This window comes from Electrophorus electricus, chromosome 16 (assembly GCF_013358815.1).
Source record: "Electrophorus electricus isolate fEleEle1 chromosome 16, fEleEle1.pri, whole genome shotgun sequence".
Classification (NCBI taxonomy): domain Eukaryota; kingdom Metazoa; phylum Chordata; class Actinopteri; order Gymnotiformes; family Gymnotidae; genus Electrophorus; species Electrophorus electricus.
This window is the reverse complement of record NC_049550.1, coordinates 8,066,005-8,093,875: the sequence shown is the minus strand read 5'-3', so window position 1 is coordinate 8,093,875 and position 27,871 is coordinate 8,066,005. Positions and strand designations below refer to the sequence as shown.

The following is a 27,871-nucleotide window of genomic DNA, read 5'->3' as shown; positions in this document are numbered from 1 at the left end:
TCCGAGTATGGTGTCTCGGTGTCGTGTCTGCCACATGTCCTGCATGCTTTCTGTTCAGTCTGTCCTTCTCTTTAGAGGCGTATACATGGCTGATATGGGATCATTTTCCGTTGGAACGCGCAGAACGCGTATCCTGGTTAGCACCCCCTCCTAGACAAACGGAGAGACTCCGAGGGAAAGAGTGAGACTTGCTCGGCCCATCAGTTATGTATTCCCAGGAATACTGTAAATTTGTAATCGACCTTTGGAGAATAAATTGCTGGTAAATCGAATCTGTTGCAAGGTTATGGGTTGCCATGGACACCAGTGCGTTGATAGTGGCAGCAGTAATACCAAGTCCCTATAGTAAGAGTGAGAGAAACAAAGCGGAGAAAGTAAGACACAAACAAAGGAGGAAAAGTTCTGCTAACTCCAGTTGAAATGCTTTCCTCTCGTGTTTCACATAAACAGTCTCTCTCTCTCTCTCTCCCTCCCTCCCTCCCTCCCTCCCTCCCTCCCTCCCTCTCTCTCCCAGAAAACACCCATATGTTTCTATTTAAGGCTTGGAGAGTAGACTTCTATTGGCGTTTTCCACCCCCCCACCCCCCAATTCCCTCCAACGGCTGCCTAACCCCCTTGAATGGGAGGAGAGAGCAAAAGAGTGAGAGAGATAGAGTGAGAGGGAGGGAGGGGTAGTGAGAGAGAGGAAGAGGGAAGCCTGCTCCCTCTCGTCTGTTTATTTTCCAGAAGAAAAACTCCTCTAGCCTTCCACTCTACAGTCAGATCCCTGACTGTTAGCAGCTCTCTGTCTCGCTCCCTCTCTCTCTTTCCCTCTCTCTCTCTCTCTCTTTCTCTCTCTCTTTCCCCCGACTCTCCCTCTTTCTCCTCCCCTGCCTCCATTCCTCCCACTCTACCGCTGTCGGCCGAGTTCACCGCACCACGGAGCTCCGACGTCGAGGCGAGCCTCCCCAGCAGACTCCCCCTTGAGGGAGAACCAACCAATCCCGCCCCCCTCCCACTCCCACCGCCCCCTCCCTCCACCGCCACCGGCACCGGAGTCCTCTCTGGAACCTCTCGCCCCTCGCGACGCGTGGCGCCGGCCTCCAGCCTCCCGGCTCGGGTGGGTGGGCGGGCGGGCGGTCGGTGTGAGTGGGGTGGGCCGAGCTGTGTCTCTATGGCCTTCCTCTGCGGAGCATGCACCGTGAGCAGGGGCTTCGGCTGCGCTAGGCTTGCGGGCGGAGGTGGCGGCGCGGGCGCGGATGGCGGCATACGGGGGCCGGCGGGGCCCAGCGGGGAGGTGGCTGACGGCCTGTTTCTTCCCCGCCCCGGCAGGCCTGGACGGTGGGGAGCCCATGGTGCTGGAGCAGTACGTGGCAGTGGCCAGCTACGAGCGGCAGGAGAACTCCGAGATCAGCCTGCGCGCCGGAGAGACCGTGGACGTAATCGAGAAGAGCGAGAGTGGTGAGTCACGCGTGTACCCACACGCGTCAGCTAACTGGTTCGCCGCGTGTGCTGAGTTGAGTGAGTGCTGGACGTGCTGATGTCTGCGTGCATGCAGAGTGTTGGTAGCCAGGATGTGTGACCCTGCTCAAAGTTCATGTTCGAAGTTCGTGCGTTCTGTGCTGATGAAATCAGTTTTGCCTATTCTCAGTCACTTCCTCCGATTGATGGCTAGGCTTAGTAATAGTCTACTATCAGCTCTTTTGTGTCTTTTCTTACCTCTTTGTCCTCAAGAATCCCCTTCTCGTGTTCCCCCTCCTCCTTCTCTCTGGATCCCCCCCCCCATCTCTCTGTCCTGAAGCAGTCTTGCTCTTGGCTCCACCTGGAGGTGTTTGTCGGCTGGTCGGCCTGTCAGTTGGTCAGTCGGCCTGCTTCCCCACCCCCGCCCCCCTGGAAGGCCGGGCTGGGGGCCAGACTGTTGTCTTTCCCATTAGGAATGTCTTCTAGACAGGCACGATAACTGCCAGCCCTCCCTTTCTCTGGGCTCCAGAGCAGCGCTTGGGTTGCAATTCTTGAGCAATACAAAGCTTGAGATCGACAACACAGTGAGGGAGGATGAAGAGAGAGAGAGATAAAGGGAGAAAGAAAGAGAGAAAGATTCTGCCTAATCAGCTCTTTTGGCTATGATGCAGATGCCAAAGGAACACAGGCAGTCACTTTCCCTTGATTTCCCCCCGTTTCCCTGCAGCTATAATATTTTCAAACTAGTACTTCGGATGGGAATTTTATGTAGGCAGTTCAGCTAACTTCTCACATAATGTGCAAGTTTCTCGAGTGCGTGGAGCTTACCAGACACTCTCATCACTGATGTTTTCTCAGTGTTTTGCACTGTCCTAAAGCCAGCAGTGCTACTTAGCTGCACTGTCTTTCCAAGAGCCAGCCTCCTACAGTAGGGTATGTTTTTACCATTAGATGCATTTGAAGGCATCTTTTTTCTTCTTTTCTGACTCAGTACAGTTTTTTATGAGGAAATAAAGCTATGGCAAAACCTTTGACCTTTGACCAATTTTTTTTTCGGTTCTTGCCCGTATGCTGCATGTCTGATGAAATGGGAGTAAAAATGTCTCTTTGAAGGCTCAGTTCACAGAGCTGTCTCCTAGATCTCAAGTTCCACAGTGCTGAAGCTTTTCTGATTTTGAGATGTTTAATGTTTTGAGATGTCTAACGCATTATGTCATACTTTGTTGGCGCAGACCTTGCCTGGGACTTTTCAGTACATACCCCACAAACACTATTGAACATTTGCTCTAACGAACATTCAGGAACATGCCAATGCCAAAAAGGTTACACGCTAGAGCCATAAAGAAAAATCGGAACACATTTGTTTGGCATACCTGGTCCAAACAAACATTTCGGAGTAACGTGGCTAGCTGCTGTAGCTAAAGTCCACCAAGATTTAGACAGCAAGCAAACGACGATAATCTAGGTGCGAAGAAACGCATATAGGAGCAATCTTTTTCCTAAATTGTGTTCAGGAGCACCAAGCTATCACCTCTAATGGAGCTGGTCTGCAGTCAAAACCGGTGCATGAATGACATCATTAAGCAGCTTTGCCAAGCCAAACAATTATGTGTGCTCGTTTAAAAGTCCCAGGCCTATATCGCTTCTTTATCCATTATTGCCACTGCTCAGCTTTCATTCGGACAGTTCCCTCTGGCAGTTCCCTCTCGGAAATGTGGTAGTGTAATTGAACTTTTCAATAGCTAATTTACGACCCAACTTCCCGCTGTAGCCCTCGCTTTCTTTGCTCTTCCCAGAGGAGTGCACGTTTTTGCAGTTACCGAGCTTGTGGTTACCCCCCCCCCTCTGCCCCGCCCAGCTGGAGGACCAAAAATACAATGCTCGACTGCTGTTTTCTGATTTACTCCCAACGTGTAGCCTCAAATGGGGTCGTCATGGGACATTCTGAGGATAAATCTCCAGGAACCCTTGCACCCCAAGGGCCTCGGCCATCCCACCTCCCCCTTCCAATCACCACCACCACCACCACCAGTTCTCAGGAAACTGTTGTCACCCCTTGGCCCCATTCGTTCCTGTTGGACTCCAGCTGTTCCGATGGAAAGCTCAGGCTAACGGAGATGGACCTCAGTAAGCTGTTGACGCATTGGAGGAGAGACGGGCCTGACACAGCTCATGGGCATCCATCTGGAGTGCCACAGTATTGTCAAGCAGAAACAAGCCAAATAAGAAAAAAGAGGCAGGATTTGCTGTAAGACAAAGATGGAAAGACTCAATCCAGAGTTTCAACTGTCAGGTGGAACTGGCCAGTTTGGCATGTGGGTCTGTCGCTCTGTCCCAGAATTCCTCCTGGCAGCTTCGGCTATGATTGAAAGATGAGGCAATACCAGTTGCTCATTGGTACTGGTGACCCAGTCGTAGAGGGTTTAATTTCTGCCTCCACAGGATAGAGATAATTGCCAGTCCACTCTTTGATTTGCTGGGCTGCAGCTGCTGCAGGCTGATAGGCCTCTGAAATTGCCATTGTACGAAGTTGTTGACAGAGGCCAGGGGGCTCCAGACTCTGCTCCCTGTTGCCAGGAGGGAAAGGATGGGAAGTCCCCTTCTTCTTGAGTTTCATTATAGCACTTAACAAGACCGGCAGCAACCGGAGGGGTTCCCCCCCACTACAAACCAGCGTGAGGACAAAGCTTTCAGCCTACTCTTCCAGAGCTGGGGTTACAGTAAATATCCAAGCAGGCATGTGTACTGAACTGAAGAATGCAAGACTGAATCCTGATGGGTACCCCTGTGGGCATTAAAATATATCAGAGCGATATTTTGTCTGCTGCTGTCAGCAGGTTGAATCTATTGAACTCTTTTTAGAATTGTTAAAGATTGCTGCTTTGGATTGTGCTTGATCTAAAAGAAACTGGTTTAAACTGGCCAAATTCATGGTTAGTCCTCAAGAGGGTTTATGTAGATATTATTTTGGGCTCCACATATTATTTCACACCAAACCAAATGTTCTATATTTAGTATAAAATAATATATGGAGACTTCCAGGAATAAAACCTAAAGTGCAAAGTAGCTGGGCTCTACTGTGTTCTCCAGTAGAACACCGTTCTTGTGTCAGTTGTTCTATTTTCAGCTAACTGTTAACTGCCTTTGAACCAGCTGGACCACTACCTTGTCTCAACAGTACATTAGTGTGTGTGCAAACAGTCACTTCCAGTATCCCGAGGTCCACGCCCTTCCCCTCCCCGCTCTCTCCTGGGTCCAGTCATTCTGAACGGTCACCTCCGCTGACCCCCAACTCCTTCTGCACGAGCTGCTCCTGATCCTGGATGGACTGTGTTTGTCTTGGCCCTGGGCCCGTTGGAGATCCGGCCGACTGTGACTGAGGGAACGAGTCTAAATCTAGGCCCAAGGAGTCGGAATCCTGTGCCAACCTGGTTTTTTTTTCCTCCAAGTTGCGAGTGCAGCGAAGGGAAAGTCACGTCACCCACTTCCCCCCGTGACACATATGCTTTGGTTTGATTGGTCGGCTAACTGCCACAGTTGATTGGCGTAGCAAAGCGTCAGCATGTGTTGGCCTTCAGGTTTATGATGGAAGTCCAGCCTTAGCAGACACAACTGATTTTTACAACTTGTAATTATATTGATATGGTGAGGGTATCATTTCATAATTGTAAATGTCACTGTCAACTGGGGGATCTCCTTGCATGCCCTCCCAGTAGATTTACATTCAATAAATAAAGCCATGCTCTGATCTCTGGGGTTTTGCATGAAAGTAAATCTTGGCCTCCCCTCTACTGGCAGTCTACTTGGTTTTAGTGGAGGGGAACCCTGTGGTGTGTAATGTTTAGTCAACAGGGGCCCACTCCTCGCCTTTTTCTCTTTGATATCACCTTACAGTGGAAAGTCAGTCACAGATGAAACCGTACCCTTGTCTTAGGCTGTGAAGCAGCTTTGCGCTGATCTGGAACAAGCCGGTCTGGCTTCAGCTTTCCATCTCCTGACTGACCGTTTACCAGAGAAGTGCTAAAACTGGCCTCAGATCAGCGTGAAATGAGCACTGAGCACCCGCAACCTTTGAAGCTTAGGTAAGAGAGGTCCAGTGTTCCTGTTCTGTTTTCTTTAAATTACACCGATCTCACAAACATGAGAAATTGATTTCTGAGGTGTAAGGCACGTAAGGGAATGTTCTGTGCTAAGACTGAGCGACACTCCAGAACCTCCACTAGTCTCCGCTTTGATGAAAAAGCTTTGAAGTGTCTCACCACTGATCTGAGCTCTGAATATATTTGATCTTGAAGTATATTTTCATGTGTGGGAGAGAAGAACGTTATGAGAATATTATGAGAACAAATTGTTTTGCAGCCAAAGCGATTCTGCCTTTGGTAGCATTCGGTCTCTCAAAAGAGCCATGGGTTATTAAACAAAGAATTATTGGTCTTAGACTGACATAATCTCACACTGATATACATGTCATATGTTCTAAAGATCGGAATACAAATCTTATTGCTAAGTGAGATCTTGGCTTGACGCTTAGTGTACCTTGACTAGAATAATTTCCCACAGCATCCGGCCGACGGCTAGGCTATTGTGTCTGCTAGGCTGAGTAGCTGGATTAGAGCAACCTGTTGCAGTCAGTCAGTCCGCTTTGTTTGGAAAGCTCACGTTAACGACCGTGTTCGCAAAGCATATTATGACAACGGCCAATTTTGGAACAGCGTTCTGCATCTGGCCATTGCAAAAGACACACTACGGATTATTTATGCAACATTTATATGGACAGCACATGCTTTTATTTTGCTATATGGATATATATATAGATATATGGATATCTATGTATCCATTCTCTCCATCCATCCATACAGCCATCTCCCTCTCTTTCTCTCTCTCTCTCTGTGTGTGTGTGTGTGTGTGTGTGTGTGTGTGTGTGAACTGTTTTTTTTCTTTTGTATGGGGGAGAACATTGGTTTGAAGTACTGCCCAAATATCTCGTTATTCTCCCTGTCCCTCTGTATCTCTCACTGTCTCTCTATCTCAATCCTCCCCCAGTACCAGCCTCCTATTGGGCATAGCTGATACAATTATTTCTGTGTTTTTGGCTTGCTTTGTTCACGGCCTCAGAGTGGAGGAAGCAGATCTAGTTTTTTTTTTTTGGTTTTTTTTTTTTCTGTAAAACTGAAAAATGCAAGGCTGTTTTGTAAAATAAGAAAGTCCTCTGCACCTGTGGGCTGTTAAAAAACGTATCAGAAACAGGAAATTGCTTAAATTAATCAGAAACAGGAAACAAGCACTTGTAAGTTCTTTATAAAGGCATTCCCACAGAGAGAGAATGCTTGTAAGGGTACACACACACACACACACACACACAAGCGTGTTTTCAGATGGCCCTCGGTGTGCTTCCAGCTAGCTGCCCGTTGCTGTGCAGTGTGCTTTCCAAACGTCTGAGCTGTGTGAAATGATAAAGGAAAGGAAAGCACTATTTATCCACAGAGCGCACACACTCCATGAACACGTGGACAGCACGTCAGCCAAAAACACCAGCTGTACCGAACATCGCTCTAGTCTACTTTGGCATGTAAACCGCTGCTTCCCGATGCCACTTCCTGATGCTGCTTTGTGATGTCATTAGCCTGATGCCACTTTTAAGCCACTATTGAATGGGCATGTGTACCCAGTGTTGCTCCTGACCAGACCTCACACAATCCTGTGACTTACCAAAGATTATTCTCGAAAAGATGCATGGCATTTGATGACCTTTCAGTGTATCTCACTATGTGTGTGTGTGTGTGTGTGTGTGTGTGTGTGTGTGTGTGTCTGAATGCTTGCTGTAAATGCCTGCGTCAGTCCGTGTCATGCCTGATCCAATGGCAGGCAGGAGTTGTACAAGTGACCAGCTGTATTACTCAGTGATGTTTGTGTGAGGAAATGACTGCATGTCAGGGCCTAGCATATAGGCGGTCATCTGCTGTAAACATTTTCAATTCACATGCGCGCGCACACACACACAAGCCCGCGACCTATTTTCACGAGGTGGGCGTGATGTACAGCCGTATGGTTGCCATGTGCAGCTTGCCAAAGGAATATCTTTCAGAGGCACACCGTCATGTCAAGATTTATTAGTCGGTTTTCCACCTGAAGTTAAGCCTCTTCTTAACCAAATGGTGTTTGGATCTTTTCAAATTTTCCAAGAGAAACAGCACTGACAGCTAAGCCTGTCTGCTTTTGACCTGTGGTGATTGTAATCTGCTTTTATGTCTCGAGAGGCTTTCGCTATCTTCATTCAGACTGTCTAAAAACGTCAGCATCAGACAGAAGTATGTTAACAACGTCTGGAGCCACCTCACCAACCCGATGCTAAATTGGATAGCCTTGCGTACGTTAACCCTGTACGTTCACCTTGAACAGCTTTCAAGGTTTTTATTTCATACCAATCTGTTTGCTTATGGCAACACATGGTTTTTAGCTTCAGAACTAGCCTCAAATCCTGACAGAAATAGCTTTCCCTGCCCCCCTCTTTTCAACAGCAGTCTGCTCTTTCTTGTCATCTCGGGTCGTGCTCGGGGCGTATCGCTTCGGCGTCTTAAGCAACGGGGCTGGAATCGGTTAGCGTAATTCGACACAAGCCCGCTCGCACTATCTTGAGTTTTTCACGTTAGCACGTAGGAAATTTGTCGCGGCGGAGCTGACAGTGAGCTGGAACCGCGCTGACAGGCCCCAGAGCAAGTCCGCCAGTCCCCGGAGCTCGTCCCTAAAGCCAGTCTCCTAGTTACTGTGCTAAGACTGTCGCCGGAGATCCTCAGAAGTCTGCCTGCCACTTCTAAGCAAGGTGAATGGTGCCTTTGTGATGGGCGCCTGGGCGAACAACGCCCGCTGCTTTGCATTCTGATCTGAATTGACCCTCTGTGCTAGCCGTAGCGGGTACCCAGCGGGAGTAGGCAGGTAGACAGTATCTCATTTAAATGGGCTACGGGGCAGTGGCGACTGTCTTGATAAACACACATGTACGTGCACAGACTTTGCCCTCAATCAGGGTGGCATGTGCATCAATTGGCTGCTTGTGCGTCTGGAACTAAGTTGATTTTTTGAACACTGCGTTATTCTGTTGCCCTGTTGGCTCGTCATAGTCTGGCCTCTACCCCTCTCTCTAGACCTGATATTCTGGGTGGTCTCTGGGAGCACTGGATCCTCATGAAGTGTAAACACATATTACATATTTCATATCTTTGAGTCCGCAGATACGAATGGTCTCATACCTCCAGGCAGACGTCATACTGTCACAGCGTTGTTATTTCAGAGACGCATTTATGTTCGCTGGTGAGTGGTATATAACGTAAAAACCCGAGTTACATTTTCCAGACCTCCATATTGACGTTTTCAACTGAACATGTCCCGGATAATGTTTATACCATGCATAAAACACTGTAAGAAATCGGAATAGCTTTGCAAATCTTATAATTACACACCAAGCTTTGCCCAGCTATAATAGGAAACTTTTTTTTCCAAGTAGGAATGTTGGACACAGCTGGAGTTTCCGTGTCAGCGGAGTTTCCAGAACTTTCCGACTGTCAGCATTTGTATGTGGCATGACGATCAGGTTAATTTGAGTTTTGCGTGTGTGTGTGTGTGTGTGTGTGTGTGTGTGTGTGTGTGTGTGATTTCAGTCCTCTCTGCCTACTTGTAGCAGCGAGGGCTGCAGGCTGACTTCACGGTTTGGACAACGCGCCAGCAACACAAGCTACATTAGTACCCTTAATGACCTGACACAGTGTGCACATAAACCTATAATTCAGGCAAGACGGCTTCGATTATGCAACGGTTGATGACTTAATTTCGCTACCACCCAATCGCCGAGCCTGTGTCGCCATGGTAGTCCTGGCGACAACTCTGCCCATTGCATATCGACCGGGAAGTGAGGTTTCCCTCACTTTCTCACACACACTCACTCTTTCTCTTGTACTGGTGGAGTTATGTCTTCTTTCTGAGTGTGCCCTCCTGACAAAGTGTTGAAGCATTTTAATCGGTGACCCGATAAAAACAGCAGCTGGTTGCTGAGTCGGCTCCGCCCCCCTGAAGTTCTTGACGGACAGACCAGGCTTTTCTTAAAGCCCCACCCCCCAACTTCCTCTTTGTGCTGCACGTTTCTGGCCCTTTTCATTTGTCCAAATTGAAATCAAAGTCATAGGCACGTGCGCACACACACACACACACCCTGCATAAACTGTTAGTGAGAAATGCAACAGCCAAAAATCATGAATTTTCACTTCGCACGTTCACACAAATGCGTGTTTAGCGCAAAACTGGATATCAGTGGCGGGCTTCAGTGATGCTCACCGATTACACACAGGAAATGACTCAAGCATTTATGCTTTATCAGAGCTCGCAAGCCCGGTCTGCCTCATCACGCACGTGGGGCGAAGTCGGGGGGGGGGGGGCAGGAGGTGGAGGAGGTAGTCTGTGCGTCTCCTGGCACCAAAGTGTACAGCTTATGTTTGACTGATGTGCAGTATTATGCAAACACACTTGCGCACTCCCAGTCTCTCACACTTGCACACTGCCAGTCTCAGACACATTGTGTGTAGAACACACTGCTGTCAGGACGGCTGAATCTGTGTACTGTAGTGCTGTGGGCTGACCGTTCTTGTGGACTCTGTTCTGTGTATTAGCTGGAAAATCAGAACCATTTCCACCCAGAGCTTTAATGATCATTTACAGATTGTCCCATTTTTATGGGCCAGTTTTATCGAAAAACTGCTTATACGTTTTCTCCCACGCTCTCTCTCTCTCTCTCTCTCTCTCTCTCTCTCTCTCTCTCTCTCTCTCTCTCTCTCTCTCTCTGTGTGTGTGTGTGTGTGTGTGTGTGTGTGTGTGTGTGTGTGTGTGTGTGTATGTAGGCTGGTGGTTCGTCAGTACAGTGGAAGAACAAGGTTGGGTTCCAGCCACATATCTGGATGCTCAGACAGGGACCAGAGACGATTTAGACCTGGGCACTTCTAGATCGGGAGAGGGTAAGACACACACACACACACACACACACACACACACACACACACACACACAGTGTTTCCTCCAGTTTCCCCTATATACAGAATACACGCGAAAGCTCTCTCTGCAGTCGTCACTCAGGATGCCTAGGCTACACTGTCCTGTTCTCGTCCTGCATTCCCCACGCAGGGGTTGCTGGACACACACCCCTCTCCTCCTTTCCCAGCGTTGCCAAAGTCGGAGGAAATCCAGCTCCAGCCTTCACTGAATGCTGAACACATAACAGAGGCAGTACAAACCCACCCTTGGATTTTAGTAGGCCCCGGGGGAGACACCCACACACACACTCCTCCCTTATCTTCACACACCCATGAAAGTGACTGAAGCTGATTTCTGGCCAGCACACAAACAATAAATTCCACCCCCTGAACTTGAGTGGAGAAAAGCTTTTTGCGAAAACCTCTTGAGTCGTCCATGAGCCAAATGTCCAGTCGCTCCCTCTTGGGAGGGAGGATTTCATCGTGGTAACAGTTTTTTTTCTGAGCCACCCCTTCCTCTATTTCTGTGTGTTGTGGTTGAAGCCATGTTAAAAAAAATAACAACAACAACTAGTGTCTCTGAATACGATAAGCTCAAGGGAATGGAAAAAGTGGCTAATGTGATTTGTGCTATATGATGGAGAACCACTAGCTAATGCTAATTATTGTTTGAGACTGGAGGCAGAATGGCTGCAGATAGAGTGCGTGCACGCGCAAACACACACACACACACACACACACACATACACACACACAAACTCCTTCAGCAGCCGCGTTCGTTCTGTCTTTCAGCAGTCAGTCATAGGAGCAGACAGACTGAGCTTTCCTGCAACACACTGAGGTTATCTGACCCTAAGGAGTCTTTCAACACACGCACACACACACACACACACACACACACACAGTGTCTTTCCGTTTTACTCCTTTACCATTTACAGTTGCTACTGTAGAACATTAGCGCAGAAACACTCACTACACACACACACACACACACACACACACACGCACACACACGTCCCAGCTATGAGAAACCGGCCCGGCTCTCAGCAAGGCGTCCACATTCCGAATCCGACAAAGGTAGACGCGTATGGGGCCCCGCTCCAGTGAGCACTCACACGCCATAACACCCACGTAACCCCTTTAACCCATCATCCCTCCTGTGTGGCATTCGCCCATTAGCCGCTGCGTGCCAACCGCGCCATTAACGCCCACCCCCCATCACCGTGCCTCCCTTTCTCTGTGTGACGTTGCCTTCATGTCACTAATGCCAGTTCTCTCCTTCAGTTGCTCCCGTTGAGTTTTGTCCTCTTCTCTTCCTCTTCTGTTCTCTCGCTCCCTCCCTCCCTCCCTGTCTCCCTCCCCCTCTCCTCTTCCCATCCATCCCTAAACCCGTCAGTCACTAAGCGGCGCAAGGCTCACCTGAAGAGGCTTGACCGGAGGTGGACACTGGGGGGCATAGTCAACCGGCAGCAGAGTCGAGGTGAACGCCCGCCCGCACACACACGCACGTGCACGTGGACGGGCGCATGGGTTTTACGCGCGCGGGCGCCGGCGTGCGTGTTCGGGGTGGGGTGGGGGTCCGCGTGTGCTGGGTATGCAGTGACTAACGCCACCGACACTGGTTCACACTGTCAGTGTGCATAAGAAATGTGTCTGAAGTAGCACACACACACACACACACACACAGGCACAAAATGCACTACATGCTGATAGTATTACACAAACATGTTCCACACAGTCGAATTTTTAGTTCAGGTTCGTTCAAATTCAGAGATATCATTGTGCAAACAAACTTTTCATGACCTCTTCAACAACTTTCCTTCACGCATACAGACTGGCAAACACTCACCAGCAAACAGCGACTCCGCCGTGTTCCCACAGCACGTGGGATAGCCTAGGAAAACCTTGTCTTCACGCTAACGCTATGATTGCCAGTCATAAAGAGAGATTAAGCAAGCAGGTCATTATTTTTCGAAATGAACGCATTTGTCTGAAACGACGGCGAAAAGCACCTCCGCACAAATAAAGCCATCTCGGTACGTCTGGTGTGTGGAGTATCAGATGTAACGAGCGCGTTAATGTTCTGTGCGTCGGAGGCTGAAACCCAGCGGGTGAAATTGGAAGTCTGAATGAGATGTGTTCAGTCTGAGGTTCTGATCCATCTCCAGCCGTCGATATTAAATTAGGTTCAGTGCCGTGGAGCCTTACAGTGTCTTTGTTTCATGTGGAACAAATATAATGACACCTCCGGCACTAGATGAGGTTTTTTTTTTTGTTGTTGTTTTTTTTTTGCGAGGAAGGCAGTGGAACAGACTTCCCCTCCATCTGTTTATAATGAAGATTGCAATTTTTCCTAAATGTTTTCTTTAGATATTCTTTTTTCCCCCCTCCCTGAATATCGAGCAGCATCTGGCGCACGGCTATCTATCGACATTGTGTTAAATTATCGGTTACGTGTTCGGTGTAGCTGGCCTGGTAATGGGTGGACGATTGGTAGAAGGTACTGTAGCTTGCAACATTAGTCGTTCCCCCAGCTTTCCCAACTTTTGTTCGGAGGTGTCGGTTCTCTTTCTGGGGACTGTAAACTCTAACGTCTCACGCCAGAAGTCGTCCGTTTTGTTTGGGGTTTTTTTTGGGGGGGAGGGGGGTTGCCTTTAGTTTGTCAGATGGAAACTCCAACACGAGCTCCGTCTAACACCGCGGCCAGATGTGGATGTTGAGGTAGAGCTTGGGGGAGACACCGGGCGATGGACTGATTCATAAAGGGGCTGGAACTTCCAGAAAAGCCATTGATGACCGACTGGCCAGACAGTCTCCAGCCTCGATGCAGTTTCAGGCTAGCGTTGGTCTGGACCTACTTCGGAGGTCTTGCGGCGAACACGGCTTGGAACGGTCTCCACAGAGACTGGCTGAAATACACGATGACTCTTTTAAGCTCGGTGCAGATGAGTTTTGTCGACGCGGGCTGTGCCAGACGGGTTTATAGTTTGCCTTTTGCTTCTTCTGTGCTTTTCCGTTTTGGATCGGTTTCAGCACAGCAACAGCTCATACGTCTGACGTAGTGTGCTTCTTTCCTCAGTCTGGCAGGTGATTTGCGGCAGTGATGTTGGTGCGCCCGTGACTCTGCGTGCATCACAGTGTGTATAAAAGTGTCTGCTTGTGGCCTGGCTGAAGTGTGCCATGAATCATTTTGTTTGGACAGTTGTCCAGAGTATTTTTGAACTTATGTCTTTCTCTTTCTCTCTCTCGCTCTCAGTCACCCTTGAAAAGTCACACTGGAAATTGTGAAACTATGGAAGTGCGTGTGTGTGTGTGAGCATGTTACAAACACCGCTCCCTTGCTGTTCTTAATCGTACACCTTTGACTAGCTTGACTTTCAAAATGACTGCTGTCACTGACCCTGTTGGCCGCGGAAGGTCGGGAAAAGGCGCCCGCGGACACAGCGACTGTCCGCACCGTCCTGCACACAACAAACTCTCAGTAGCAAACTGGGTTCTGTTAGTGTCGTTCATGCTGTCATCATGTTGTAACTTGCCAGTGCCACTGTTATCAACCTTAATCATTGGCACTTTCTTTGCACTTCCCATAAATTATGCAGTGGCACACACTCACAATATTCAGTAACTTTTTGCTAAATCTTTCACCCTCTGTCTGTCTCTCTCTCTCTCTCTCGCTTTCTCTCTCCCTCTCTCCGTGCCGTTCTTCAGCAGATTAGCAGCCACAGTTTGTTTCGCGTATAGAAGGCAACGAGAGAGAGAGAGAGAGCGCGCGAGAGTGCCATGCTTCTGTTTCTTCCCTGCTTTTCTCCTCCTGTGTTGGCACACCTCACCACCAGCACACACAGTTCTGGAGCGAGCTGCCGTTTTTCGACAACCGGAGCATTCCCTTCATCACAATACCACTGACAAGAAACCTCCCGTTGGCCGTGGGCAGGCCATTCCTCAATTATTAAAGAACCCACAGCCGGAATTAAAGCTTCTGTCCTTCTGTCAGAGTTTAATGGTGAGGTAAAACACTGGCCTCTCTGCTGGGTTTTCCTTTTTCTTTAAATGCGTGCTTTCACGTCTTGCAGGAGCCAAAACATCCCACCACGTAAACACTTAGTTATTAGTATGTGAGATCCAGGCAGCGAATTGAGATCGGTGAATGGTAACCACTACATCTCCAGATAGAACACCTGTGATGGGGGCCATTATGAGAAGCTAATTTGATTATAAGTGACGAACCAGAATGGTGGGATGTATTGTCAGCTATGTCACGGCGTACTGAATTTAGGGCTGACCTGTATCTTTGGGCTTAGCTGTAGCCTCTGGGGTGTGAGTCCATGTGTAGTTTCCTGTCCAGTGGTTGGAATGAGTGCTGAGTGTTTGAAAGTGTTGGATGCCTCATGAGCCAAGCTACATTCTCTCAAGGGTTTGCTCGAGTTCATAGTCTGTCAGGGAGAGCCTGGGGATCGAGGCTTTACCACGGAAGGGCTCATGAACGGGCGCAGGAACCGCAGCCCGGCCCGGCTGACCTCGGACGGTGGGCCCGCGTTAGATGTTCGACCGCCCTGGAGAAAGGCCTACCTGACACTCACTCTCTCTCTCTCTCTCTCTCTCTCTCTCTCTCTCTCTCTCTGTCCCTCAGAGGAGAAGTACATCAGCGTGCAGTCGTACGCCAGCCAGGGGAAGGACGAAATTGGGTTTGAGAAGGGAGTAACCGTGGAGGTCATTCAGAAGAACCTGGAGGGATGGTGGTATATCAGGTAGACACATCACCATTGCATCCTCCCTGTGATGTCCTCGTCACCACATTCGTCTCAGGCGTCTGCAGATTCTCGACGGAGCTGTTTATGAAAGAAAACCGAAGCCAACAGAGAACAAACTAAAAAACACAATTTAACCTTTTGAAGACAAGGGAACGTATACAACAGACATGCAGTCATTTATTATATGCTTGCAGCCGCACAAGATCCAGAAACAGCTCTCTCTTTCGCTCTCTGTCTCTCTTTCTCTCCCATTTGTTTATTGTGTCTTTTCGTGTCCTCTTGGATGAGAGGAGGAATGAGAGTCGCATTCTCGGTGGTCCGCTTAACAGCTGAACTGGGAAGGCTCTTGTTTATAATGTGACTCTTGAGGCAAGAGCTCACTAAATAAAACACCACACTGAATTATCTCATGTTGAGCTGGAAATAATCAGAGAGCCCATTTAGCCTGGACACATGTTGTTGCATTGAAGTTGTTCTTTTGTTCGAATTTGAGAAGAGTTATGCCGTTTTGTTTAGACCAAAGTTTTAATGTTGTATTTGAGTACAGGGAGCTCGTGCCACTTCAGTGTAAACAAGGAAGTGCCTGAAGTGGTGCGTTATTTTCTGTCATTTTGTTTTTTACTGTTTTGAGGAAATGCTGACCCCTACAGGCAGTGAGGGGGAGAGTCAGTCTTTAGTAGGAATGAAGTGCGATTGGGCAGCATAAATTTGCAATATTTTCACAGGAACGTCCAAGTATAATCAAACGATGTGACTCAGCCGTCCCAAACAAATAGCGTTTCTGGGCGAAACTTTGCATCTCCGGCCGAGTGCCGCGGTTTCGCAGTTTAGATGACTCCCAGGTGACGCCAGTCCTTTGTGTCCCAGGCACCTGGGCAAGGAGGGCTGGGCCCCGGCCTCGTATCTGAAGAAGCTGAAGGACGACCTGTCCCCGAGGAAGAAGACCCTGACCGGTCCCGTGGAGATCATAGGCAACATCATGGAGATCAGCAACCTGCTCAACAAGAAGGCCGTCAGCGAGAAGGACGTGCAGACGGACGGCGAGCCCACCACGCCGGAGCGCCACATCTCCAAGAACGAGATCAGCCTTCCCATGCCTTGCCCCCCCGAAGGGTCCGATCACGGCATGACGGCCACCACCGCGGCAGGGGCGGGCCCGGGGCCCGGCCCCGGCACCGCCCTGCAGGACGGCAAAGGGAAACCGGAGCCCGGCTCACCCGCCATTGCAAGGGTGGCTCCGCACCGCGTGGAAATCGGTACGCGAGAACGCGCGAGGGTTCCCAACGCACGCACATTAATCCTCATACCATTACCTGTCTTAAGATGGACAGATGCGTGATTCAACACAGATGCCCTTACCGTTTCTGTTGTCCTTCAAATAGGCTTTGAAGCGATAGGTAAGCCAAGGCTTTGCAGGGTTTCCTACTAAAACCGTTTGCGAAATAATCTGGCATTTGACAGCCCGCGGTTCGTCATGCGGAGAGTAATAACTATTCTCACTGATGGTTGTCATTTACGCCGCGTCTGCATCTGTCTTTGTAATGGAGAATATTCGTCGTGTTTGGCTCATACAAACGTCCCTCTAAAATCGGCTTGTGTGAAGGAGTGTGCAGTGTTTACTAATAGCGTGTTTGTAATGTCTGTGGCTGTCATTGTGTGTATGGCTGTCCTGCTATGTCTGTGGCCATAAATATTTTCTGTTTTGCAGGCTCTCCAAACCTCAGACAGAAACCTCCCCCTCGAAGAGAGACAAATCTGGTTAGCTATTTAAAAATGTGTATATATATATATATATATATATATATAATATAAAAGAGGACATATGTGTGTGGTTGCTGATATTTTTGAAAGATTTAAATGGCATAGCAGCATGTTGCTATAAGCCTATATTCTCATGCCTTCAGGGATTCCAGTTGCCAAAGCCTCCAGAGCCCCCTACTGTGGAAGCGGAGTACTACACCATTGCAGAGTTTCAGTCCAACATCTCAGATGGCATCAGCTTCCGTGGAGGACAAAAGGCTGATGTAAGTCCTGTTAACACTGAAAGTGTGTGATGGGTAATAGGTTGTAATAGGTAATGTAATAGGTTGTAATAGGTCATGTATAGGTCATGTAATAGGTAATGTAATAGGTTGTAATAGGTAATGTAATAGGTTGTAATAGGTAATGTGATAGGTAATGTAATAGGTTGTAATAGGTAATGTAATAGGTTATAATAGGTAATGTGATAGGTTGTAATAGGTCATGTAATAGGTAATGTAATAGGTTGTAATAGGTAATGTAATAGGTTGTAATAGGTAATGTGATAGGTAATGTAATAGGTTGTAATAGGTAATGTAATAGGTTGTAATAGGTAATGTGATAGGTTGTAATAGGTAATGTAATAGGTTGTAATAGGTAATGTAATAGGTTGTAATAGGTAATGTGATAGGTAATGTGATAGGTTGTAATAGGTAATGTGATAGGTTGTAATAGGTAATGTGATAGGTTGTAATAGGTAATGTAATAGGTAATGTAATAGGTTGTAATAGATAATGTGATAGGTTGTAATAGGTAATGTGATAGGTAATGTAATAGGTTGTAATAGGTAATGTAATAGGTAATGTGATAGGTAATGTAATAGGTTGTAATAGGTAATGTAATAGATTGTAATAGGTTGTAGACAGGTCTCTCTGTCCAGTGTCGGAGAAGTGAAGCCTGTTGGCTGGATTCGGAATCGAGCATCACGAGTCCCACGTCTTCAGGACATCAGGAGGAATTTGTGGGCCACCTATTTTAGATGCATATAGTGTATAAATTAATTTAAATAACTGAAAAATGTTTTCTTTCTAAAAAAAGGAATGTATGTGGCTTACCATGAAATTGTTTTTTAACATGGCCTGCAGGTGATAGAGAAGAACTCTGGTGGATGGTGGTACGTCCAGATCGGGGACTTGGAGGGTTGGGCACCTTGTTCCTATATTGACAAGCGCAAGAAGCCCAACCTGAGCAGGAGAACCAGCACACTCACTCGTCCCAAGGTCCCGCCCCCGGCACCACCTGTCAAAAGGCAGGATTCAGAGGACACGCCCTCCCTAAGCGGCAACGCCTCCAAAGCGCCAGAATCCCCCAGCAGGCCCGTTTATGAAGAGCCGGAGTACGACATCCCCGCCATCGGATGCGACCTGGATTTGGACGCGGAGCCTGTCAAAAAGGAACCGCGTCCTTGCGTGAAGATCAAAAGCAGCAAGGCGGCAGCGGAAAGGATCGCTCAGGCCACGGGCAAAGCCTCACCCCTGCTAACTGTGAAGACGTCCCCGTTACGGAACGAAGACTCCCTGGACAGCGTTGCCAAGGAGGAGGCCATTTACGAGAACGACGGGCTCAGGTTCTCGTCTGATGACTTTGCCATCACCAGAGAGTGTGGTGGCGGGGACTCGGATGCTCTGCGGAGCCGCACCCTGGGCCGGAAACCCCTGGGCAGAGGAAGGCCCCTCAGGGACCCACTGGACCTCAGCAGGAGTCAGTCTCTGAACCGGCCTGAGAAGGCCAGCTCCAGGTCGTCTTTGGAGGAACCGGGCCGCAATCCCAAAAGAGAGCCCGTCATGCGCAAGGACGTGGAGATCCGGACCAACCATAGTCCGTCGGCCCGGCCTAAGCCGGTGGTCCGCCCCAAGCCTCTCCTGACCAAGTCTGATCCGCAGAGCCCAGAGCGGATGGACATCAGCAGCTTGCGGCGGCAGCTGCGTCCCACGGGCGCCGCGCGCCATGCGGTGCTCCGCGCGGTGCGCGGCGGAGAGGACTCGGAAACGGCCTCGGTGGTGTCGTCTGAGGATTCGGCCTCCTCCCGGAGCACCTCCGACCTCTCCAGCATCTACTCCAAAGGCAGCCGAGGCGACTCTGATCACGAGGGCTCCTTGTACCGCACCACGGACGCCTACGAACGGGCGCAGGAGTCCGAGCTGAGCTTCCCGGCCGGCGTGGAGGTGGAGGTGCTGGAGAAGCAAGAGAGTGGCTGGTGGTACGTGCGCCGGGGTGTGGAGGAGGGCTGGGTGCCCACGTTCTACCTGGAGCCCGTCAGGCAGCCCCCGGACGTGGGCGCGGCTGAGTGCCACGACGGACCCCTGACGGAGCTGAGCAACACCAGCAAGTCAAACAGCCTGGAGAAGAACGAACGGCGCGTGCAAGCCCTCAACAACCTCAACCAGCAGAACCTACGGCGGGCGGCCAACCCCAGCCCTCCCATCCCCCTGAAACCGCCGGGAGGCTTCGGCAAACCGCCCACCCACCTCAACGGCTCGGGCGTGCGCATGCGGAACGGCGTCCGCCAGGCGGCCGTGCGACCCCAGTCGGTGTTTGTGTCCACGCCGCAGCCAGCGAAGGACGCCGACGTGTACACGGGGTCCTTAAGGCGAAACGAGTCGCTGGGCGCTGCCGACCATGTGAGGCCCGGCGGTGGCGGCGGCGTGCGCCGGAACTCCTCCTTCACCGCCGTGCGACCGCCGCCGCTGACCGACGTGCGCCTGAGGTCCGGGACCACCACAGCGGTCACAGCGGGGGGCTCCAGCCCCTTGATCGCCCAGAGGAACGGAATCCCCGTATCCACCGTCAAGCCTAAACCTATAGAGAAGCCCCATCTCATTCACAACAACCTGCGCGAGGTCTACGTCTCAATTGCCGATTACCGTGGAGATGAGGAGACAATGGGCTTCCCCGAAGGCACCAGTCTAGAGGTTCTAGAAAAGAACCCTAATGGATGGTGGTACTGCCAGGTTCTAGATGGTCTACAAGGACGAAAAGGTTGGGTACCCTCCAACTATCTGGAAAGGAAGAAATAACCCCCACAATCTCCCACCCCCCAGAAAAGAATGTCATTTCAATGTTTCCTAATATGTACACTATCAAACTCTATGAGGAAGACTTTTTTTTGTATCAATCTGAAAAAATGAGACACTTTAGTGCTGGTTTGCTAAGTATATGAGACTCTACGGATGTTCAGCGATGTGTATGTGCAGTACGCAAGCGAGGATATATTGTAGAGCAAAACTGGGGGTTGGCCAACCCAGTTTCTTTAGGAGAAGAATCGGAGGATACTGTCTCCAGTTAGAAACAAAAAGAACATACTCTAGCTTTTACGGAAGGGTTTTACATAAATGACAGAATAATCCGGGCAAACGATGAGAGAAATTCCAGCCCGAAATTTTATGCCAAATGGGTGCCTTTGTCCATCGTTGACTGAATGTTAAAAGGAATCATTTAAACACCAGTAAATCAGTATCAGTACCAAACTTAAACTTGGTGCCATAGGCCTATGAGTGCAGAAATTGCCAAAATTACTTTTGCTACAAAATTACAGAGAGAAATACACACACAAAGAGATTATTTCAGCATAGGGGTGAAACAGAAAATGAATGAAACCTTTAAGCACTCAGAAACAACAGAATGTAAGACATCGGATACGCAAATAACAAATGGCGTTGCCATCGAGTGCAGTTAAAGATTCAAAACACATTTGATTCTCTTAATTTTTAACTTTTGCTCAGTTTTGTTTTGTTTGTTTTGTGTCTTGTACATTGTCACGTCTTCCTTAGAGATGTATTTCTGCTTTCTTGTTACATCCATGCAACTCTTATCGGCCTGGCAAAGGAAGTCCCTTCCTGACACTTCCTGTCATGTGATCTCGCATTAGTTCTGACGTTTCTCAAAGGAGGGTCTCTCATAATTGGCTTTACTTTTCATGCTCTCCACTTCCTTTCTGCCCCTCAGCCCCCTGCGCATCTTCTCAGAAAGCTCCACCCACTCAAATAAAGGATGATACGTGGCGCAATTATGTGTAGCTCAGATTAATAGAAATTTGGACACACTACTACCATTGGATTTCAATGCTTTAAAAAACCCCAAACATTTTTACCTTGGCCATTGGGGTATTTTTTAATTTTTATTTATTTTATTTTTTACCCTGGCCTTTTTTCGTTTTGTTTTGTTTTGTTTTTACCCTGGCAATTGGGGTATTAAGCCCAAGCAATGTTTTAGTTTACCAAGTGCAAAGAGTCTTGTTTCTGCCCATATCGCAAACAGGTTCAGAGAACAGGACTTTGTATATGCTGCTGCTCTAGGTATGCTTATTCTTATTGCGCTTGCAGTGGAGTTTTGGAAAATCATTACTGGAAAATATGGCTTAATATTTGCCAATCAATCCCAGGGAATTAGTTACACAGCAGTGAGCCCAAAATGTGACCAAACCAAAGCAGAATGCCAACACATTTGCTAGTTTGTTTTTGTTCTAATTTAGTATTTATTTGTGGGTACAAAGAAATACGGTGTATTCAGCGAACCCAAACGAGGTTTCAGAACTGAGCAAAAATAGATATTTAATTCCTATATCTGGAAGCACTTGATTTTTTTTTTTTTACCCAAAGAAAAGCACATTGAAATGCAAAGTTATTTTCAACTTATTGTGATATTGCTGGGCAGTATTGAATTCAAAGTTGAAGTTACACAGTATGCAGTTGAGCTTTAAGTTTAATCTGATAGTTTCTAGGTCATTTTTCAAGAAAAAACAAAGAAACGATCATTGAATTTCAATTTCTCGTGCATAACAAAAATGGTTTAATACAGCAATTGGTCATTAATTTTTATCCTACAAATTTATTAGTTCAGTTGTTTAGTCAGAATGTCTTAAAACACTTACCCTCCCCCAAGTATACGAGTAACTGAAAAAAATCATATGGTAATGATCCGTGTCAAAAGGCTGATGTTCAAGACTGCTGAAATATTTTTCTAATGAACAGTGCCGAGGGAACTCTTAGCCGAGTCGAGCACTAACGTTTGTTTCTGTTTTTCTGCTGGACAGTATTATAGTATTAAACAAAGTACCTGCTCGATTGCAGTTATATTCTATTAAGCAGTAGTTGTTTTTGTTTGTTGTTGTTGTTGTGTGATCGCACATGGGCAATAATGATGAATGGAGTGGGTTCATTGGTTGAGTTGATGCATTTGAGTTTTTTCGTAAAGCAAAAATGCATCAATTTAAAGATGCAGTGAGCTTCATCAGCACATTATTTATTGAACAGAAATGGTTCTTTTTTGTATTTATGGTTATTTAATGATTTTTTTTATAAAATATACATCTACTTTTTCCTAAGTGTTTGTCACTGTCAGTCGTGCAGTGATGTCGTCACCTGCATTGGAGGCGCTTAGTCAGAATCTGCTCAGTGGCTCCCTCTAGTGTCACAGATTGGCTTTAATTCTAGGTTAGTTTTGTGCCGCCACTGAGGCCGGCTAACTTTTTACATTTGCATTGGTGACAGTTTAAGTCAAAGAATGTGTAGAAACCGATCGTTTTGGAATAAATGCAGCTCAACGTTTAGTCCTGTAGAATTTTACCTGACTTTTATCTGACCGTGTTTCTTTGCACTTTTCCCCAAGGCTGATTGCTGCACCTTTAGCCAGTATGGACACTTCCTCTGTCATTATTGGACCCTCTATAATGCCTGATTTTGAAGTTTGCAGTTTCACCTTGGTACACTCACTCCAGCTTTGCTCCCAGACAAAGTTAAAATCCGGACGCTTAACCCCAAAGTCTCACATATCCACCTCAGGATAACACAATAACCCTTAAATGCATTTCTCTGAGTCAGAATTAACCAAGGTGGACTGATTATGCAAATAAGATATTTTTTTGCAAAATAAATATTGAATGTACACAATCTGTACAGTTATATTTGAGTTACATTCATCCGGTTATTCGGAGATATTTGTTTTGGGGACTACAGGTCTATATTATATCCCATGGAGCATTACCAGTCTTGTCAAGAGACTGGCAAGTGAGAAAGGTAATTAAAAAGTGATGTATAAAAAGAGTTTGAGCCCTCCTTCGGTTTTCCGACCACTTGACGAAGGCATTATAGAAATGTGTCGACTCACTCCAACAATTCCAATGGATATCGCTTTTGCCAAGTAAATTCCATTTACATTTAAGCTTCATTTTGTTTGCGTCTACCATTTACAAGGGAAATTGCATCATGCTCGGCCTTTTTTCACATTGTGTACGTGTGTCATCTAGCCTTCAAGCTTTGTCTTTTCCTTTTTTATACACTTGCAGAAATATTGCGATTTTTGATTTTTTTTTTTATCCCAGTGCATTGACATAACGCAAATGTTATGAGTAAATGTGCAATAGAGTAATAGGCATCTCAGCAAATACAAAGAGTTGCAATGTTGAAACAAACGTTTTTAATGTTTGCTCAAGGACCTTCCTTTATAATGGCGGTTATTTTCAGTTCAAGCTTAAGTCATATTTGTAGAATTGTTTTCTTTCCTTTTTTTTTGAGGTTCATTGATTTTCATGTTTTTAGCAGATATTTCAGCATAGTCGGTTTTCAGATTGATTACACTGAATGTCACAGTCCCCTTCATAAATGGACCCTGGTCCGTGCTATCAAAACATGCACGCAGACGTGCACACACACACACACACACACACACACACACACACACACACACACACTCTCACACACACACACACACACACACACACACACACACACACACACACACAGAGCTTTCGCCCATGTAATTGTACGTCTCCCCAATGACCGAGTGACTCAAACATCTGTGACGTTGTCATCATTTTGTCATATTGCCATAGCAACAATGGTGCCGTGACTACATCTAATGCATTCTGACATTCTGTCATCATGCCATCAGGTCTTTATTTCCCCCTTGTGCCAGTGGAGGAAAAGCCAAGAAAACCAAGCGCAACATCGGTGTTTGTTGGAGTCCTCCCTGTACGCTGCCAAAGGTCCGATATACGCCACCCCTTCAGACTGTCTAACGACCCTGTCTGTAAAGCAGGACATCGCGACCTGGCATCCCATACGGAAGGTTTGGGACTGCGCTCGTAGAGCTCCTCCTTATCGGACGTGGCCTTAACAGCGCTTCTCTCGACCCGTTTGCAAACAAAGGGCCTCATCTCCGTTCTCCACACACGTCTGATCTCCTTATGGCTCCCTCTCCCGCTAAATCCGTGTGTAGAGGAGGTCTGTTCGCTTTAACCTGAGACCACCCCTTAGCTGTTATATGAGGGGTGTGTTTTTTTTTGGTTCTTGTTTCCCTTTGAAGAATTGTAGCCTTTGTTTGAAGTGAAGAGAATTTCAACAAAGTTTTTCTATCTCTTGGATGTTCTTCTTACCAGGGAAGCCATTCGTGACAGTCTTAAGCCCTCCCTATTTGAAAAGCCAGCCAAGTAAAACACAACTGATGCAACACTCCTGCCAGCGGTCAACTGTTGTCTTGTACATTCTCTCTCTCTGTGTTTCACTTGCTCATACAGTCTTGACTTTCTCTTTCATTCTTTATTGCAGCAAACTGACTCTGAGGCATGGCAAACCATAAGCTCTGTAATCTTTAACAGAGGAATAGAACAGAGGCTATTACCTACTGCAAGCTACACCCCCCCCCCCCCCTTCTCTCTCTCTCTCTCTCACACACACACACACACACACACACACACACACACACACACACACACACACACATACTCCCCCTCTGTCTGCTCCTTACTGTTGACCTCATGGGCAAATTTTCATCCAGCAGTAGCTGGCTTCATATTCTGGTATGTTCTTCACGGTGTGTTCCATCACCTTACCCGAGAGAGCAGTTCCAGCCAAAAAGTCACTGCCCCAAGAGACCGAGTGGTTTTTATCCCATTCTGTGCCTTAGGCTGATCGTTCCCCTCAAGTGCTGGTTTTGGATCAGATTAGTTGTCACTTCTCACACTAAGCATTAATAGAACTTAAGAATTTGCGCTGACCTCAAATCAGCACTTGGGGCACTTTTTTTTTTTTTTTTTTTTTTTTTGCTCCAATTGTGAGAGCAGCCAGAATAGACTGTAAGTGTAACAATCGGAGTTTGTGAGAGAGACTGCGTTGCGTGTGGGAGTGTTTGTGTTGAGATGATTCGCGTACTGGTGGGGTCATGAGAAGATACCTAGAGAAAGGTGATAGAACGTTTGTTAGTAATGCGCGGAGCCCACTGGGACTCAGTCAGGTAACGCGAGATCGAGTCCGACAGCTGTAATGGACTCGTTCGAACACATTTGCCTGAAGAAAAAGGCCCTTAAGACAGGAGCTGTAACGGGTGTCAGATCACCAGAAGAAAAAGGAAGTGCGGGCGATGATTAGTGCTTTGAGCCCTCTGCCTCGGAGTGGATCCATTAGCTGGGAGTGACGGTAGAAATGGACGAAAGCCCACCTTTTCTTTTGACCCGTGCCCACTGTTCCTGAAGACGATCCCCAGGCCAGCTTTCTGCAAGCACGCTGCTCATTTTTTGTTTTGTGGCGGTAGACGCCTGTGTCCATCGTCGGGGACATCTGACGTCGTGCTCTGCTAGGCTGTCGACCCCCCTTTGTTGACAAAGCAGATGTTTGGTGCGCTCAAGGCACTGTGAAGTCACATTACCCCCGCAGTCAATTCATTGATGTTAAATCCCACCTCTCAGAGGTTTGCACCTTGAATCCCAATGACGGCTGTATTGTAGAACTCTAGCCTGTGGAGCCCCATGGATAAGAACTTTGGACAGATTGATAGTGGCGGGTTAGTGCTGCCATAACCTGACTTGGGTCTCCAGAAGGGTCCAGGGAGGTACGTAAAGACAGCTTAGCCGTAGGTGTGGTCTGGTGAGATGCATTGTGTTGTTGAGGACTTTCTGTAGGTTTTGTTTAGCTGAGCTCAGCGTGAGGGTGTAACTAAGCTTGACGTGAAGGGGCAAAGGCACTCAGCGTGCGGGCGCCCTGCGTTCTCGCGTTCTCCTCAGCGAGAACCAGTGAGGGATGGGAACACACCGGCACTGTCACGCGACCCTTCGCTTGCTTCGCTTCTGCTGCTCTCTGACTCGCTGCTCTGACTTCAACATTCTTCGCATTAGGTAACGGTTAAAACGACCTCTCGAAAGCCATCGATCGCTGTGCGCTGTTGCATCGAGTGTCACTCTGGCAACAGTAAACATGCCATCAAAAGTCGGGTTTAATTGGGTAGGCTAAAGGCGGGAATGCCGTATTGCGGTCCTCGTGAACTCTTTCAGACTTTACTGCGTTGTCACAGGGTTGCGGTAGGGAGGTCTTTAGGTGGAGTCACGTGTTTAGAAAGGCCGAAGGTCTAATGGAAATGCCTGTGGTGTCCAGAGGTTCATAACGCGATGCTGTAAACCCTTCTTTTTGAAGGTCTCCAAAAATGGTTAGGTTTTATTAAAGTCACACCAAGTGCAGAGTTCAGGAGGATATTCTCGGTATAATTTGGAGATTTTAATTGCGAAGCACAAAACTTTCTTCAAAAACGCTTCCCAAAATAAAACCAACATTTTTAATTGTTTCCTTTGAAATTAAGCAACCTGCAGCTTTTCTATTTGTTTTCATCTTTCTTTTCTTTTTTCCCCTTTTTGTCTTGTTCATGTTTACATTGTATCTTGCATTGTCCTACAACACAATAAAATATATCATCCTTTTTCTTTAAGCACATGGGCATGGATTTGTCTGCCATTTTGTGAACACAGCCAATGCACACAAAATACTTTCCAGAGATGTGTCCCAAACTGCCTTATTCCCCTATTCCCTGGATCACTACATAGGACACTGTCATAGGGCAAAGAATTCATCACAGTAGTAAAATATTTTGGACTCTACATCATGCATGTTAATTCATTTCTGTGCGACATCAGATGGTATCACATAAACAACTGGAACATCACGATACCACAGTCCATTGTAACAAATTTGATGAATTAGGCTCACCACGTCATCATCAGTCCCTGAGATTATTCGACCTGAAATACGAGATAATACAAGATTGTTTGACCCAAAAGATAGCAAATCTTGTTAACTATAAACTCAGCCCAGGAGAGTACAGAAACCAAAAGCATTTCTTCACTTAACCTGCTGCTTACATTTGTAACAGGTCTATGAGATGTCTGGTCACCAACATCCCTCCGCCCTCAGAGAAGCTGTGCTTCAAACCAAACAAACCAATCAATCTTCAAACAGCCAGGTGCATTATGGATATTCCTTGCCTGCTAAGGTGCATTGTTTTTACAGTACTTATTGCAGTGCATCGTGGGATTAGTACAGTGCACTGCCTATGTTTTCGGACACCACAAGATGGCAGAACCCCAAGCAGTGCACTATGTTAGTGAGTCTTTCGGACACCGCTCATTTTAGGAATTACCCGTGTGTGAATCTGATATGGGTTCGTCTGGAGGATATGGATTTGTTTATGCCTGTAAGAAATAAACAGCCTGTAAGGCTGAAATACATGTAATGTAAATACATGTATTTGGAGAGCAGAGCTTATGACAGAGACGACTTCAGTGATAGAGATAAATGTGAATACACACACACACAAACATTTTGTTACAGAACACATACAAAATTTTCCATATTATCTGATATTCTGTTTGTATGACAGATTAATTGTTTGGAAAAAGGAAAAATAGATTCTATTATTTACTTACACGCTACTGAGTTTGTATTGCATCTGCAGGGGTAATCATGCCTCAGACTTTCCATCTATTGGTCACCGAGGCACCCATACAGGCTTAGGAACATACAGAGCTAGACTGAGGACACAGATTATGACTGCCTAGCGTGATACATCACAGGCACTGCAGTAGAAACCAAGACTGGTCTTAATCTA

At 47.3% G+C, this 27,871-nt stretch overlaps 1 protein-coding gene across 10 annotated transcripts in view; it reads left to right on the top strand.

Annotated features, from left to right (window-relative positions):
* The window catches only part of sh3pxd2aa (SH3 and PX domains 2Aa), a 78,441-nt gene extending 51,741 nt beyond the window's left edge, over positions 1-26,700 (top strand). For 6 of the 10 annotated variants that reach the window (XM_035534834.1, XM_035534832.1, XM_035534839.1 and 3 more), the window contains 9 exons: positions 1,312-1,440; positions 10,326-10,439; positions 11,851-11,934; positions 15,085-15,202; positions 16,073-16,461; positions 16,588-16,602; positions 16,914-16,963; positions 17,110-17,229; positions 18,091-26,700. In XM_035534834.1, coding sequence (XP_035390727.1) covers positions 1,312-1,440; positions 10,326-10,439; positions 11,851-11,934; positions 15,085-15,202; positions 16,073-16,461; positions 16,588-16,602; positions 16,914-16,963; positions 17,110-17,229; positions 18,091-20,022 — 2,951 coding nt within the window. In that variant the 3' untranslated portion in view covers positions 20,023-26,700. The remainder of the gene's footprint in view (positions 1-1,311; positions 1,441-10,325; positions 10,440-11,850; positions 11,935-15,084; positions 15,203-16,072; positions 16,462-16,587; positions 16,603-16,913; positions 16,964-17,109; positions 17,230-18,090) is intronic. The other 4 variants (XM_035534835.1, XM_035534833.1, XM_035534836.1 and 1 more) reach the window with 3 other exon arrangements.
* Positions 26,701-27,871: the final 1,171 nt, after the last annotated feature.